Genomic DNA, 14,432 nt, shown 5'->3' with positions numbered 1-14,432 from the left:
CTGAAGCAGAGCATGATCCCCTCCCTTCGGAGACTGGGCCGCAGGGCAGTATTCCAACATGATAACGACCCCAAACACACCTCCAAGACGACCACTGCCTTGCTAAAGAAGCTGAGGGTAAAGGTGATGGACTGGCCAAGAATGTCTCCAGACCTAAACCTTATTGAGAATCTGTGGGGCATCCTCAAATGAAAGGTGGAGGAGCGCAAGGTCTCTAACATCCACCAGCTCCGTAATGTCGTCATGGAGGAGTGGAAGAGGACTCCAGTGGCAACCTGTGAAGCTCTGGTGAACTCCATGCCCAAGAGGGTTAAGGCAGTGCTGAAAAATATGGTGGCCACACAAAATATTGACACTTTGGGCCCAAATTGAACATGTTCACTTAGGGATGTACTCACTTTTGTTGCCAGCGGTTTAGACAATGGCTGTGTGTTGAGTTATTTTGAGGGGGACAGCAAATTTACACTGTTATACAAGCTGTACACTTACTACTTTACATTGTAGCAAAGTGTCATTTCTTCAGTGTTGTCACATGAAAAGATATAATAAAATATTTACAAAAATGTTAGAGGTGTACTCACTTTTGTGAGATACTGTATATATATATATTATCACACATATTATTCATCTTTGTTTGGTTGCGCTGATTGTCTGTTTGTTTTACATTGTTTATTCATTCACAGATTGTTATGAATTAATGGTGTGGCTGTGTGGGCAGAGACAATTTTAACCAGTTCTGGACCAGAAGGATTTGCCCCCTTAATGACCAGGCCATTTTTTGCGATTCGGCACTGCGTTACTTTAACCGAAAATTGCGCGGTCGTGCGACACTGTACCCAAAAAAAATGGATGTCCCTTTTTTCCCACAAATACAGCTTTCTTTTGGGGATATTTGATCACCTGTGCGATTATTATTTTTTGCTCTATAAACAAAAAAAGAGCGACAATTCTGAAAAAAAACAAAAAAAAAAACAATATTTTTCACATTCTGCTATTCACATATTTCATATACTCTGCCTCCCTTGCTGAGTGGATTCGGGTAATATAAGGAGGACCACCACCAGCTCTACTTGATGACGGGCCTGTTATTTCTTTCCTTCTGGTAAGCAGCTTGGATTGCCCCTTACTACAGAAATGGATTGATTTATTTAAGCGCCGCACGCAAATCTTCTTTATACTGTAATAATGACATTGGCAGGGAAGGGGTTTACCTAATGGGAAATCAAGAGGTTCAATGTAAGCCTAGGGGAGTGTTTACTAACTGTGGGGGGATGGTCTTTTGAAATAACCATAGAGATCTGTGATCCTATATAGAAGGATCACAGGTACTCTGTGATCATTCCAGAGAGAAGAGCGGTCAGCTGTGTTTACAACAGCTGCCCGTCCTTCTCTCTCAGCGAGGGGGCGATTGCGGGTAGCCAGCGGCAATCGCACCGCCGGCCCGTGCACCGGCTTCCCCGCTGCCTGCCGGCAGTGCACGCTCGCCTCCCATTACCAGGCGCGCGACTGACGTAGTCCCACGCAGGAGGGGCTGCCTGACGCAGTAAAACTGGTTAAATATGACATTGGCTGCAGGGGAGAGGAACCCTGTCTGCTGTGACAAGGGAAGGGATGAGGGGGGCAGTTACTAGAATATATTACACCCTAAATATGGGTGTAACATGTTCAAAGGGTGAACTTAGCTTTTAAATGATATGTATATTACTTTGTTAGTTTAACCACTTGCCGACCAGACGCTGTACTTATACAGCGGCAGGTTGGCTCTGTCTTGCGAAACAACGTACCTCTAGTGGGGGGGGCGCATACACACTGATTGGCCACATGGGGGAGCCAATCAGCGTGTCCAGCAGAAGTGATGTCCGCCGGGCACCCACGATCGCTCCCCATGGAGACAGAAGGGTGGTCTGCCATTGTAAACAGTTCCTCCTATTTAGGGACACAGGTCTCTGTGTTCATCCAGCAAGTTCATCCCCAACTCAGTTAGAAAGCACCCCCTAGGGACCCTTTGAGTGCCCATGGCGTTAACCCCTTCCCTGCCAGTGTCATTAGTACAGAACCAGTACATATTTATAGCACTGATTACTGTGGTAATGTCATTGGTTCCCCCAAAAGTGTAAAAAATGTCAGATGTCCGATCTATCTTCCGCAATGTCGCAGTCCTGCTTAAAATCACTGATTTCCGCCATTACTAGTAAAAAAAAATAAAAATGACATAGCTCTTTCCGCTAGTTTGTAGATGCGATAGCTTTTGTGTAAACCAATAAATATACTCTTATTATTATTATTATCATTAATAAGGATTTCTATAGCGCCAGCAATTTACGCAGCGCTTTACAATATTAGAGGGAGACAGTATATTTACAATACAATAAAATCCAAGAGGATTTAGAGGGCCCTGCTCAGAAGAGCTTACAATCTAATGGGATTTTTTTTTTTTTTTTTTTTACCAAAAATACGTAGCAGAATACATATTGGCCTAAAATGATGAAAACATTTGATTTTTACATTTTTTTGATTGGGAATGTCATATAGCAGTAAGTGAAAAATACTGTTTTTTTTTTTTTCTTTTTCAGAATTGCTGCTATTTTTTTGTTTATAGCGCAAAAAAAAAAATATTGCAGAGGTGATCAAATACCACCAAAAGAAAGCTCTATTTGTGGGGAAAAAAGGACATCAATTTTATTGTTACAGCCTTGCACTACTGCGCAATTGTCCGTTAAAAAAAAAAAAAAACACAGTGCCGAATCGCAAAAAATGGCCTGGTCATTAAAGTGGAGTTCCACCCGAAAATGAAAGTTCGTTCCATCTTCTTGGTCCGGGTCACCTGAAAAACAAATGGATAATCGCAATTTTTTTTTTTTTTTTTACTTACCTTGTTTAGAAGATAATATACTTACCTTACTTCCTCTTCCTCCCCTCAGCGGCTGCGGCGAGTCGTCACTTCTTGGCTTTGCAATGATTCCTGGGAGCTGAACGTCATCGCTCCCAGGAATCAATGCGCCTGCACCGGCCCCAACGTCAGTTCCGGTGCAGGCGCCGTCATACCTTGCTAAACAGCTTCTGGGCATGCCCAGAAGCTGTGCAGGGAGGACGCTGCAGACCCGGAAGTGACGGCGGGGCCAGTGCAGTGCATCGTGGGACCGAAGAGGACGGAAGAGGATCGCGCTAGCTTCAAGCTGCCCACACCTGAGATGGCAGTGCTGGACAATACATTTTCAAGGTAAGTATTTCTTCTTGCAGGTAAGTGCAACCCGGGACAGTTCAGAGGCTGGAATGCACTAGCCCTGACTGTCCCAGGGGTATTTTTATGTATTTTTTTGTTTTTTAGGTGGAACTCCGCTTTAAGGGGGAAAATCTTCCGGTCCATAAGTGGTTAATAAGAAAAAGATCTCTTATTTTTGACTGTATTATATGTTTAATAAGAAGAATTGATTGCATAGACAATTACCAAACCTTCTGTTTGTACCACAGAACGTTCTGACCGACGCATTCCACCAAGTTGAGATAGGACAGCAGAAGTAAGCAGCCTGTGAATATTCCATAAATGTGCTGCGGTTCTTTTTCATCCGGCGCTGTGTTCCTCTATCGTATTTTTCAGAAAACAGTCCTCTATTTTCAAGTAATCACCGCACAAGCAATTGTCATTGGTGCTCATAAATATCAAAGCCTTCTTCATTCTCTCGCCCAAAGCAAAATTCTTTGCTGTGTTTTGAAGGGAAGTAAAAAAGAGGTATCCCGCATTCCAATGCATCTCAGGAGAAATAAGCTTTTATTTATACTTAAATTAACTGAACGAGCCTCTAATGCGTTGGTGTTATAAACAACAAAGGCAAGAAACCGTCAATGATAACAGGGCAATAAGACTTTAAAGAATGATCATAATCAATATTATCTAAGTAACACATAAAATGCATCTCTGTGTCTAAACAATCCACCAGTCCAACATGGTTTCTAGGCAATAATAAAAACTTCTGCTACATGAAGCCACTGTTATTCTGACTCTGATCTGTCAGTTTAGAATAGTGCTGGAGAGATTAAAACAGCCTCGTCCAGCAGGATCTCCAGCAAGGCCATGAAAAACAACGGGGCTGTGTATATGGGGTATACAGGATCTCTGCTATCAGCGTATCGATAACAAACACATTTCCACTCTGTATTATTTTCTGACTTTTATAGCCAGTATTTTGTTACAAATCTCGGCAGTACCTTGTCTGCCTGCAGAGCTGCCAACGTAGCTCTAAAAAAAAAAAGCATGTGAAAGCTTTGTGATGGGGCCTCCAGTCACCCACACACTTCCCAGACCCAGAAAATGATGTTACATTTTTTTTTTTTCATTACATTTATGCAAAGCAAAACATACTTGGGCTTTTTAAACACATACAATCAAAATTTTAGGATCAAACACATAAAGAAGTGATTGCACAGTTTGGAAAAGGTTGGGTCGTTATTGGTGCGGTTTAATGAGCTTTTTAACCAATTAAGCCCCGGAAGATTTTACCCCCTTCCTGACCAGGGCCTATTTCGCGATTCGGCACTGCATGACTTTAACGGACAATTGCGCGGTCGTGCGATGCTGTACCTAAACGAATTTGGCGTCCTTTTTTTGCCACAAACAGAGCTTTCTTTTGGTGGCATTTGATCACCTGTGCGATTTTTTGATCATGCGCTATAAACAAAAAAATATAGCGTCAATTTTGCAAAAATAACAATATTTTTCACATTTTTTATATGAAATTCCTCAAAAAAAATGTAAAAATCAAAAATTTTTAACATTTTAGGCCAATTTGTTTTTTTTACCATATGTTTGGTAAAAAAAAAAAATCGCAAAAAGCGTATTTTGATTGGTTTGCGCAAAAGTTATTGCGTTTACTAAGGGAAAGATTTCTGTCATTTTTGTTGGTTTTTTTTTAACGCGTATTGGCGGGGATCTGTGATTTTTTTTGCGGGACTGCGACATTGGGGCGGACAGATCGGACCCTTGACTGACATTTTTGACACTTTTGGGGTTACCAGTGACATTACTACAGTAATCAGTGCTATATATATATATATATATATATATATATATATATAGCACTGTTACTGTAAAAATGACACTGGCAGTGAAGAAGTTAACTGTATTGGAGAGGGTGTGGTTAAGTGTGTCCTAGGGGCGTGCTTCTAACTGTGATTGGCTGTGGCTGTGTGTGTAAGAACAGTGATCAACGGTCCTACATAGTAGAACCGTTTGATCATCATTCTTACACAGGGAGAACTGACAGGCAGCTTTGTTTACATTAGCCGCCTGCCTTTCTCCCGCTGTCACGGACGATCGCGAGTGCCGTGCGAACATCGGGTCCGCCGGGCACACGCGCGGAGGGGTCCGTGACCGAGCGGGAGCGCGCCTCTGGCGGCGCGCACTCGCTCCCCACACCCTTACAGGCTAGCGACGTATCCCTACGTCGCTCTGCCTGTGATGGGCTGACTGCAGACGTAAATAGTCGTGCGGCAGTCGGCAAGTGGTTAAATTCAATATTTCACTGCATTAGATGTTAACCCAAAAAAAAAAATTCAGAAATTACAGTACTTTTAAAAATGTGCTGGCTTACAGGTGGTTAAAGTGGTATTTACCAAAAAAAAAAAAAAGTATATTGCAGATTACAAATACCTACGGCCCTATTCACACCTGAGCGTATTTCCGCTCATAAAACGCTTATCTCTGAAGTCTCAAAATGCCCAACAAGCAAAATCCCATTCATTGCAATGGCCCCTGTTCACATCTGAGCGTTTTGTCACTTGAAGCAAAACGCCTGAATATCAAAAAAGTACATGAGCTTATTTTTTTGCAGATTAAAGCGTTTTTGTTAGATGTCAATGCCTGCCTCCACACACCTGCTAAAAATGCCTGAAAAAAGCCGGAAAAAAAAAAAAAACGCTTTAGAAAAGCCCAAAGAGAAGCCTGAAAAAAGCCCATAAAAACTCCGGAAAAGATTCGCTCAGGTGTGAATATATAAAAAAACAACAGGACAGAGCGCACAGCCGCCCTAGCGTGACACCGTTTATTAATGAATTAAGAAGCCATAAAACAGGTACTCACAAGCACAGAAGGTGTCATGCATAAAGATAAAATCCCCGTTTTAACATGGGCAGAACACTCTCCTCTCCGTACCGCCGGCTCGGCTGCTCGTCCCGCACTGTCAGACCGTGACATCCGGACTGAACCTTCCGCCTCGGGGAGACTGTGTGTAGTGCGCCTGCGCACGGTCCAGCCGTCGCCGCACACACACTGCAGGGATGGATCGAGTAGCTGCTCAGTAGAATCACAATTGTGGACGTACAGAGGGGAGATCCCCGTTCGGGAGCCCTTGCATGATACCACAGGGGTTGCCAAGGACTACGCGTTTCGGAGGCGTTGCCTCCTTCTTCAGGTCTCAGGTGTGAATAAATGCGTTTTCTCTATCTACAGTATGGAGGAGCAACTGTGTCACCTTTGGACAGCAGCACTGCCTGGAAAAGTTAGTGTTGGATCCACTAGTATATATAGATGGGCTTAACATTTTAAGCAGTAAGCCTAAGTTTAGCTGTGCGGCTAAATTACCACACTCATGGAAAGCGATCCACAGTCGGATCTCTTTTCAGAGGCATTTCACAGGCTGTGAGTTGACGATATGACTTCTCCTTGCCTGTTTTAAATGGTGCACCAACACGCCACAAATGCCTACAATTCTTGAATGGGTTGCCTTCATCGGTGGTACTGCCCAACTAAAGCAAAACCTCACGACCATGGCATGTGAACCCTCCATCTTGGCTGCCTTTGCAGCTTAAGGAGGAGCAGTAAAAATGAGGCCCACATGACCCCCCCCCCCCCCAACCTCAGGTCTATATGAGCCCCTACAGCAACAGAGATGAAGATTTTTCATAAATGAATAAATGCTGATCATTGTAAGCACTCCTGTCAATGTTAAATGGTTTGTCTCAAACCATTACCCTACACTGTCTATTCGCAGAATACTTTGTACTTTGTGAATGGGTTTGAACAACAAAGCCTACCATGATTGGCCAGAGGAGAGGAGGGGCAAAGGACTTTGCAGTTGCAGAATTGGGGAACTGGGGGTCCAGTATCAGAGAGCTAGAAGGGCAGTTCACTATATGGAAATGCATGCAAACAAAGTATCAACTCAGTCAAGAAAAAATGTGTTTGGTCTGGTTATTTTAGGTAATGGTTATGGGGGGAGTGAATGCTGCAACAATTGATCTCCTTTGCCCCACAAGATAATAGAGGTACCCAAATTTAAGGACCGAAGGCTGAACCCAGAAAATTCCGTGGTCATGGCCAGGTCTACCACACTCTGTCACTTCAGTATAATTCCTTGTGCAGTGTTAACTAAACATATCTGTCTGTAGCTGTGTCCAGTGCCAGGACAAGGTCATCCAGTGCCCAGGGCAAAGATGCCAAACCTTGCCCCCCTCCCCTATTTATGATGTGCAAGCTTAGAGGATCCTACACCCAGTAAACTATTGAGCCCAGGGAAACCATCCCTTCCGCCCACCCCTTGTCCCGACCCTGGTTGTGTTTGAAGCTTTGTGACCTTTCTACCCCAATGCATCCCCCACTGCTTACACCTAAAGTATTATTGAACCCTTTCCCCAGTGAACTATGTGTTAAAATTCTTACCCCAGCACTTGCATTTTACAATATTCAATGCTGATGGCTCTTGCACTCTTGTGCTGCTTCCCTGAACTTCCAGTCTTCACAGGAAAAAGTTCATAGTCTGGTGGCTTGGACAAGGGAATGAGCAGGAGGAAGGGGGAACAGGGGGGTGCCTTGCCATCCTAGGCTATGGAGCTGTGTGTTTCTATTGATGTACAAAGTATAGGGAGACACAACTTTAAATTCTGCATACAAGGGTGGCTCCATAGGACACTGCAAGAGAAAGGAGCCACCTAGAAACTGGAAACCTGGGGCAGCAATCATGACACCTAATTAAAGCAGTAGTAAACCGCAGTTTTTTTGTTTTAACCTGCAAGGTGTCATAATAGTATGCATTGCATACTAGCACATTATGTGAAACTTACTCTAGAACGAAGCGGTGTCTTCCAAGTTCGCAGACCCTGGCTGTGTGAGTGGCTGGAGCGGCCATGATGTCACCCCCACGCATGCACGCACGTATATGGCACAGGACCCTGAAGAAATGCCACAGGTATGCCGTTATTTCAAAGCGCATGCGCTAGTGACATCACTGGCTGTATCTACAGTAAATTTATTATATATAATATTTACAGTACCTATAGGTAAGCCTTATTATATTCTCACCTATAGGTACAATTCATGCATGGGAGTTTACTCCCACTTTCAAAAGGAACATAGGCAACGATTAAAAAAATAAAGAAGCCGCATACTCAGTAAGTAAATAAATGAGCTAAGTGCTTAAAAATGAGGGTTTAAAGTGGTTCTAAAGGTAGAATTTTTTTTTTTTTTTACATGAATGCATTCTTTTAGGGTAAAAAACCTTCTGCATGCAGCTCCCCCCCAGCCATCCTAAATACTTACCTGAGTCTGCTCTCGATCCAGCAGTGTGCTTAAGAGCAGAGGCTATCTCAGGTCTTTCCTCACTGGACAGATAGGCAGCAGGGGGAGCCATTGGCTCCTGCTGGTGTCAATCACAGCCAGTGAGGAGACAGCGGTGGGTGGGGAAAAGCCACGCTGTTTGTGTCAATGTTTGGAAGCAAGCACACACGAGTGCCCACAGAGCAAGCAGCTTGCTATGGGGAACTCAGCAGGGGAGAGGAGCCAGAAGTGCTGGTGGGGGACCCCAGATGAGGAGGATTGGAGCTGCTCAAAACCATTGCACACAGCAAGTAAGTTGGACATATTTGCTATTTGAAAAAAAAATGCTTTCAGAATCACTTTAATATCGCTGTACGCAGCTGTGCAGACCACAACAAGCACGAGAAATTCTGCTAATTCCCAGATAATCCTAATATTAGCCTGAAATGGCAGTGACACTAGAGGCAATAAGTAATATACACATCTAGACAGGGCTTTTATTTCACCCAAAGAATAGGTGCTGGAACTACCCCCTTCTGAGTTTCCCCTTGTCTCCATGCCCTACCCTCCTCTGGCACATCCCTTGGTTCCAACCCCTACCCACCTCCCAGTACTGCCCCAGGTATCATTTTGTGGCGCTAAATAATTTGTATGGATTTGTTCTTGCCTAATAACCAGAAAAGCCGAAAAATAGATCTCTTGGAGCCAGCAACAATAGATCCCAGTAGACCCCACCCAAGCAAATCACTCACGCAACAAATAATGCCCCCAGCAGCAATAGCTCTCCCCGGCAACAATAGATCTCCCCAGCAGCAATAGACCCAACCTCAGCAACAATAGATCCCTTAAACAACAATAGACTCCTCCAGCAACAATGGACCCCACCCCAGCAACAAAAAAACAGAGTCACAATAGTTTCCCCCACACAGCAATAGACCCCCCCCCCCACACACACACACTCAGAAACGATGGAATACCTCAGCAACATTAGACCCCCCAGCAGCTGTTGGAGATACCACAGCTTTCAGTTTAGCAGATTAACTGCAGTTCATAAATAGGACACTAGATGTCGCTAATGCTCAGTGATATGCTATGTATTTCTATGATGTGTTGTAATATCCTGTACACTGTACTGAACTTGTTGGTTATCTCTTCCTGTCTGTGTCTTCCTCACCATGAGAAGGTGATATTCTTTGCTTTCTGTGTTATGTTCTAATAAAGAAGCCAGTTCCTGTTACTCCACAATGTCTGATCTGAATGGACTCCGCTGCACCCAGTGATCGCACTCTGCAACAGCAGCAACAACAGATCACCCAGCAGCCAACATCAATAGATCCTCCAGCAGCCAGCAACAATAGACCTCTCCCTCAATAGTAGATCCCTACCAGCAACATAAGACCCCCAAGCATCAATATATCCTCACGCAACAACTGATTCCCACCAGGGACAATAAATCCCCCAGCAGCCAGCATCAATAGACCCTTCAGTACACTGCATCACCCCTTGCTATTACATCCATTCAGTGCTGGAGGTTCCGGACCGGCGTTCGTGTTCTCGCTGAAAAAATGCCTGCATGTAGACATCTAACATCCTACTATTAACATGTAACTCTGACCAATTATTCTACTAATTTATTTGTTACTTTTATAGGTTATAATCACAGAAACCATTTCACTTGTCCAGAATACTTTAATTGTTTATGCATGATGGGAATGCATGCCCTCCGCTGTATTGTTTGCTGACATATTTATTAATAACTCATATAAACAGAAGCTATTCATAGCGTGAAAAGATGGAACTTTTATTCTTCGGTTGTTCCATCTGGTTAGTCTTAGGCCTCTGGAACTAAATGTTTCATTCTTTGTAGGGATTTTTTTTTCACCTCATTAGCAGTTTTTGCCCAGCTAGCCATAACATTTGAAATATTCTATGTTGTTTTACTAGGTTTCACCCCACTGGTTGCAAAAGCTACAACCTTGAGTTTCCATATTTTTTTTTTTTTATCTAATGTACTTTAAAGCTCTCTGCAGTCTTCACCTTTGAAAAATTTCTTGTATTCTGGTTTCAGTCCAGTGCACTGAAACAGATACAAACACATAATTCTAAGTCTCCTTTTTCCACGGCTCTCAGTGGTGATTTTCTATTGATTCCGGGAAGTCTGATCAACGTAGAATCCCCACTGATAGGCTGACTGAAGCCTCTGTATATATTACACTTGACAGTCTGCTGCTAGTTATGTTGACAGACCTTTTTTATATACAGGCCAGCAAGTTGCTCTAAATTCATCTCCCTCCAATCCCAAAAAAAGTTCTATCGATAACAACATCCAAAACATAACTTTTTAAAGGCCAGGGGTGACCCTTCTTGGAAGGATAGAGCAATTTATTACCTGGGGGAAGGCAGGAGCCAAGTAGGAGTTCTCTTATCTGTTATAAAAGTCCATAAACCCCCAAGTATTGCCAGTCAGTCCATCAAACAGCTAATGGTCTCTCTGATTCTCGCAGAAGTCTATGGTTCCAGGCAGACATCCAAATTTGGAGTTAAAATACACATACGTGAGTCTTAGGTGCCAATGGATTCATAATTTTGCTCAGCCAGTTTCGTGGTCCAGGAACCCCTCTCTGCTCAGCTCGGTCCTGGAATCCCTTGGTGCTCCATACTGCAGTTAAATGATAGAGATTGGAAAAGTTCCCATTCACCCCTGAGCGATCTGGACAGCAGTATTAAACCCAAAATCAAAAATGTAATATATTGTAGCTTGCCAATCATTAGATTTGGTGGCTGCATGGCTTTCCCTTCTGTTTTCACCCAGCTGATCTGGCTAGTAACACGCCTCCTGCATTATAGTGACCCCATTCTGGAAAAAAGGAGCACAGGATGCACCTTTAAACAGCAGCATGGTCAGTCTGGGGTTGGGGAGTGTTACAGCCCATTCAGACTGGCGCGATCCGACTTCGAGGGACGACCTGTGAAGTGCACCGCGACTTCGGCACGACTTGCAGGGACTTCACATAATGGAAGTCTATGCAAGTCGCTCCCAGGTCGCCCCAAAGTAGTACAGGACCCTTTTTCTAAGTCGGAGCGACTTGTGTCGCTCCTATTAGAACGGGTCCTGTGCTAATCAATGGCCAGCGACCGAGCGCGACTTGTCAGGCTGACAAGTCGCGCTAGTCTGAATGTACTAGCAGATTTAGATACACTAACATTGAAGCCAAACATGGCTGCTGTTAGAAATCACTGGGCCCCATACAACCTCCTTGGCAGGCACCCTCCCCCCTCTATGGGCGGCACAGTGGTGTAGTGGTTAGCACTTTCATCTAGCAGCAAGAGGGTCGCTGGTTCAAATCCCAACCACGACACTACCTACCTGGAGTTTGCATGTTCTCCCTGTGCCTGTGTGGGTTTCCTCCGGGTACTCCGGTTACCTCCCACACTCCAAAGACATGCTGGTTAATTGGATCCTTTATAAAAAAAAAATAAAAAATTGGCCCTACTGTGTATGTATGTGAGTTAAGGACCTTAGATTGTAAGCTCCTTGAGGGCAGGGACTGATGTGAATGTACAATGTATATGTAAAGTGCTGGGTAAATTGACAGCGCTATATAAGTACCTGAAATAAATATATAAAGACAATATTTTCACTAAAATCATTATTAGTGGACACAAATATAACAGAGAACCTGTGTGAATTAGCCCTTTTTAATTGTTTTTTACATTGAAAAATGTTTACAATTACTATATTTTACAGTTTTCTTAAATTATTTATTACAATGTTTAATTATTATTTAATTTTATTTTATTTTAAATTTTTATTTTTTTACAGGACAAGGAAGCCTGCAGTGCTCTGGGAGAGAAGAGGGTGGCACAGTGAAAGGGGGGCACACGGGGGGATCAGAAGCAGGCAGAACAGGGAGGAGGATCAGTGTCTGAGAAGCAATTACAGGAATGTTGCCCTGTGTCTGTGTCTCTCCCTGCAGCAGCTGAAAGCTGGCAGGAAGGGGACAAATTGGCTTTCAGCTGCTGCAGAGAGCCACACTGGGCTTCCTTCTGTAATTGTCCCCCTGCCCGACCGCACAGATTCCCCCGTGCTGTTGGGGCTCCCCTGTGTGCCCGGGCCCCCTACAGGAGGACTGATGGTCTTCCCCTATCAGTGGCCCTGAAGCCAAACTCCAGCTAACACTTTTTGAGCAGTTACAGCAAAACTATTTTTTTTCTTTTGGAATAAAGTTTTTAATGGTTTAAACTTTAAATTGTTTAACCGGTTGCCGACCGCCGCTCGACTATATACTGCAAAGGTCAGCCCCGGCCAGGCAGAGTGACGTATGGATACGTCACTCGCCTGTCACTGACTTGCGAGCCAATTGCGGGCGGGCGCCCGCCACGGCTCGTTCACTGACAAGTCAGTGCGTGTGACCGGCGGACCCGATGTCCGCCGCTCACACTACGATCGCTCCGGTGAAGGGAGAAAGGCGGAGCGGCTTATGTAAACAAGCCGCCCGTCATTCTCCCTGGTGTAAAAATGAAGATCAGACGGTTCTACTATGTAGGACCATTGATCTTTGTTTTTACACCAATAGGAATGTCCCTGCACAGTTAGAATCACGCCCCTAGGACACACTTAACCCCTCCCTGTCCAATAAAGTTAACCTCTTCCCTGCCAGTGTCATTTTTGCAGTAACAGTGCATATGTATAGCACTGATTACTGCAGTAATGTCACTGGTACCCCCAAAAGTGTCAAAAATGTCAGTCAAGGGTCCGATCTGTCCGCCGCAATGTCGCAGTACCGAAAAAAAAACGCAGATCGCCGCCATTACGCGTTAAAAAAAAACACCAAAAATGACAAAAATCTTTCCCTTTGTTAGTAAACGCGATAACTTTTGCACAAACCAATCGAAATACGCTTTTTGCGATTTTTTTTTTTACCAAACATAGGTAGCATAAAACAAATTGGCCGAAAATGTTAAAAAATTTTGATTTTTACATTTTTTTTGGGGGAATTTCATGTAAAAAAATGTGAAAAATATTGTTATTTTTGCAAAAGTGACGCATGATCAAAAAATCGCACAGGTGATCAAATACCACCAAAAGAAAGCTCTGTTTGTGGGAAAAAAAGGACGTCAAATTAGTTTAGGTACAGCGTCGCACGACCGCGCAATTGTCCGTTAAAGTCACGCAGTAAAAAATCGCAAAAAACCCCCTGGTCTTTTAGCAGCCAAATCCTCCGGGGCTTAAGTGGTTAATGGTGTGTCTCAATCCTTTAACTGCTATATCTACAGGACAGCTTCTCCTGTTCAATAAGAACAGGCCTACTGGCTGGATCACCAGGTAAAAATAAAATAAAGAAAGCCTTAAAGTGTTGCTTAACCCAGAACACTGCATTCACTATATCTGGTCTCCTACAGTACACAGAACATGGAAATGCAATTATTTTTGTAAATATTAACTGCTAAATTATAGAAATCAAACAGTGTCAGCAGCTCTGACACTGTTTGATTTCTATGATTTAAAGGCACACTCACCTTTTTGTTAGCAGCAGCACATAAACTAACACACTTTGATTTTACACATATAAACACTGATCCATAAGCGCGAGGCCCTTTGTTTAATATTAACTGCTAAATACCTTTTCTCATCAGCAGTATATATCAGTCTTGTGACTTCTATCAGTCTCTGGCCGAGCACTGGTTAAAGCTTGTATGAGGAGTTTTCATTCTCTTCTGACTGTCCAATGAGGCTGCAGGACCCCTGACCCTCTGTCTGGACAGTGCTGATTGGCCCTGTGCTGATCACATGCACCTTCCCAAAAAATAAAACTCTCTAGCAAAACACACCAAACTGAGCATGCCTCCAAGGCTCTGTATATCGACAGATGGATTGGGGACAGTAAAAGAAGAGGAGGATCAG

At 43.7% G+C, this 14,432-nt stretch overlaps 1 protein-coding gene across 1 annotated transcript in view; it reads left to right on the top strand.

Moving 5' to 3' along the window:
* DCTD (dCMP deaminase) overlaps positions 1-3,901 on the top strand; it is a 67,816-nt gene extending 63,915 nt beyond the window's left edge. The window contains exon 6 of the mRNA XM_082269985.1: positions 3,472-3,901. Within this exon, the coding sequence (XP_082126111.1) occupies positions 3,472-3,481 (10 nt within the window). The 3' untranslated portion in view covers positions 3,482-3,901. The remainder of the gene's footprint in view (positions 1-3,471) is intronic.
* Positions 3,902-14,432: the final 10,531 nt, after the last annotated feature.

This window comes from Pelophylax lessonae, assembly GCF_965119305.1.
Source record: "Pelophylax lessonae genome assembly, chromosome: 1".
In the NCBI taxonomy this organism is placed as follows: Eukaryota; Metazoa; Chordata; class Amphibia; order Anura; family Ranidae; genus Pelophylax; species Pelophylax lessonae.
The sequence above is the reverse complement of the archived record's forward strand: the minus strand, read 5'-3'. Positions and strand labels throughout refer to the sequence as shown.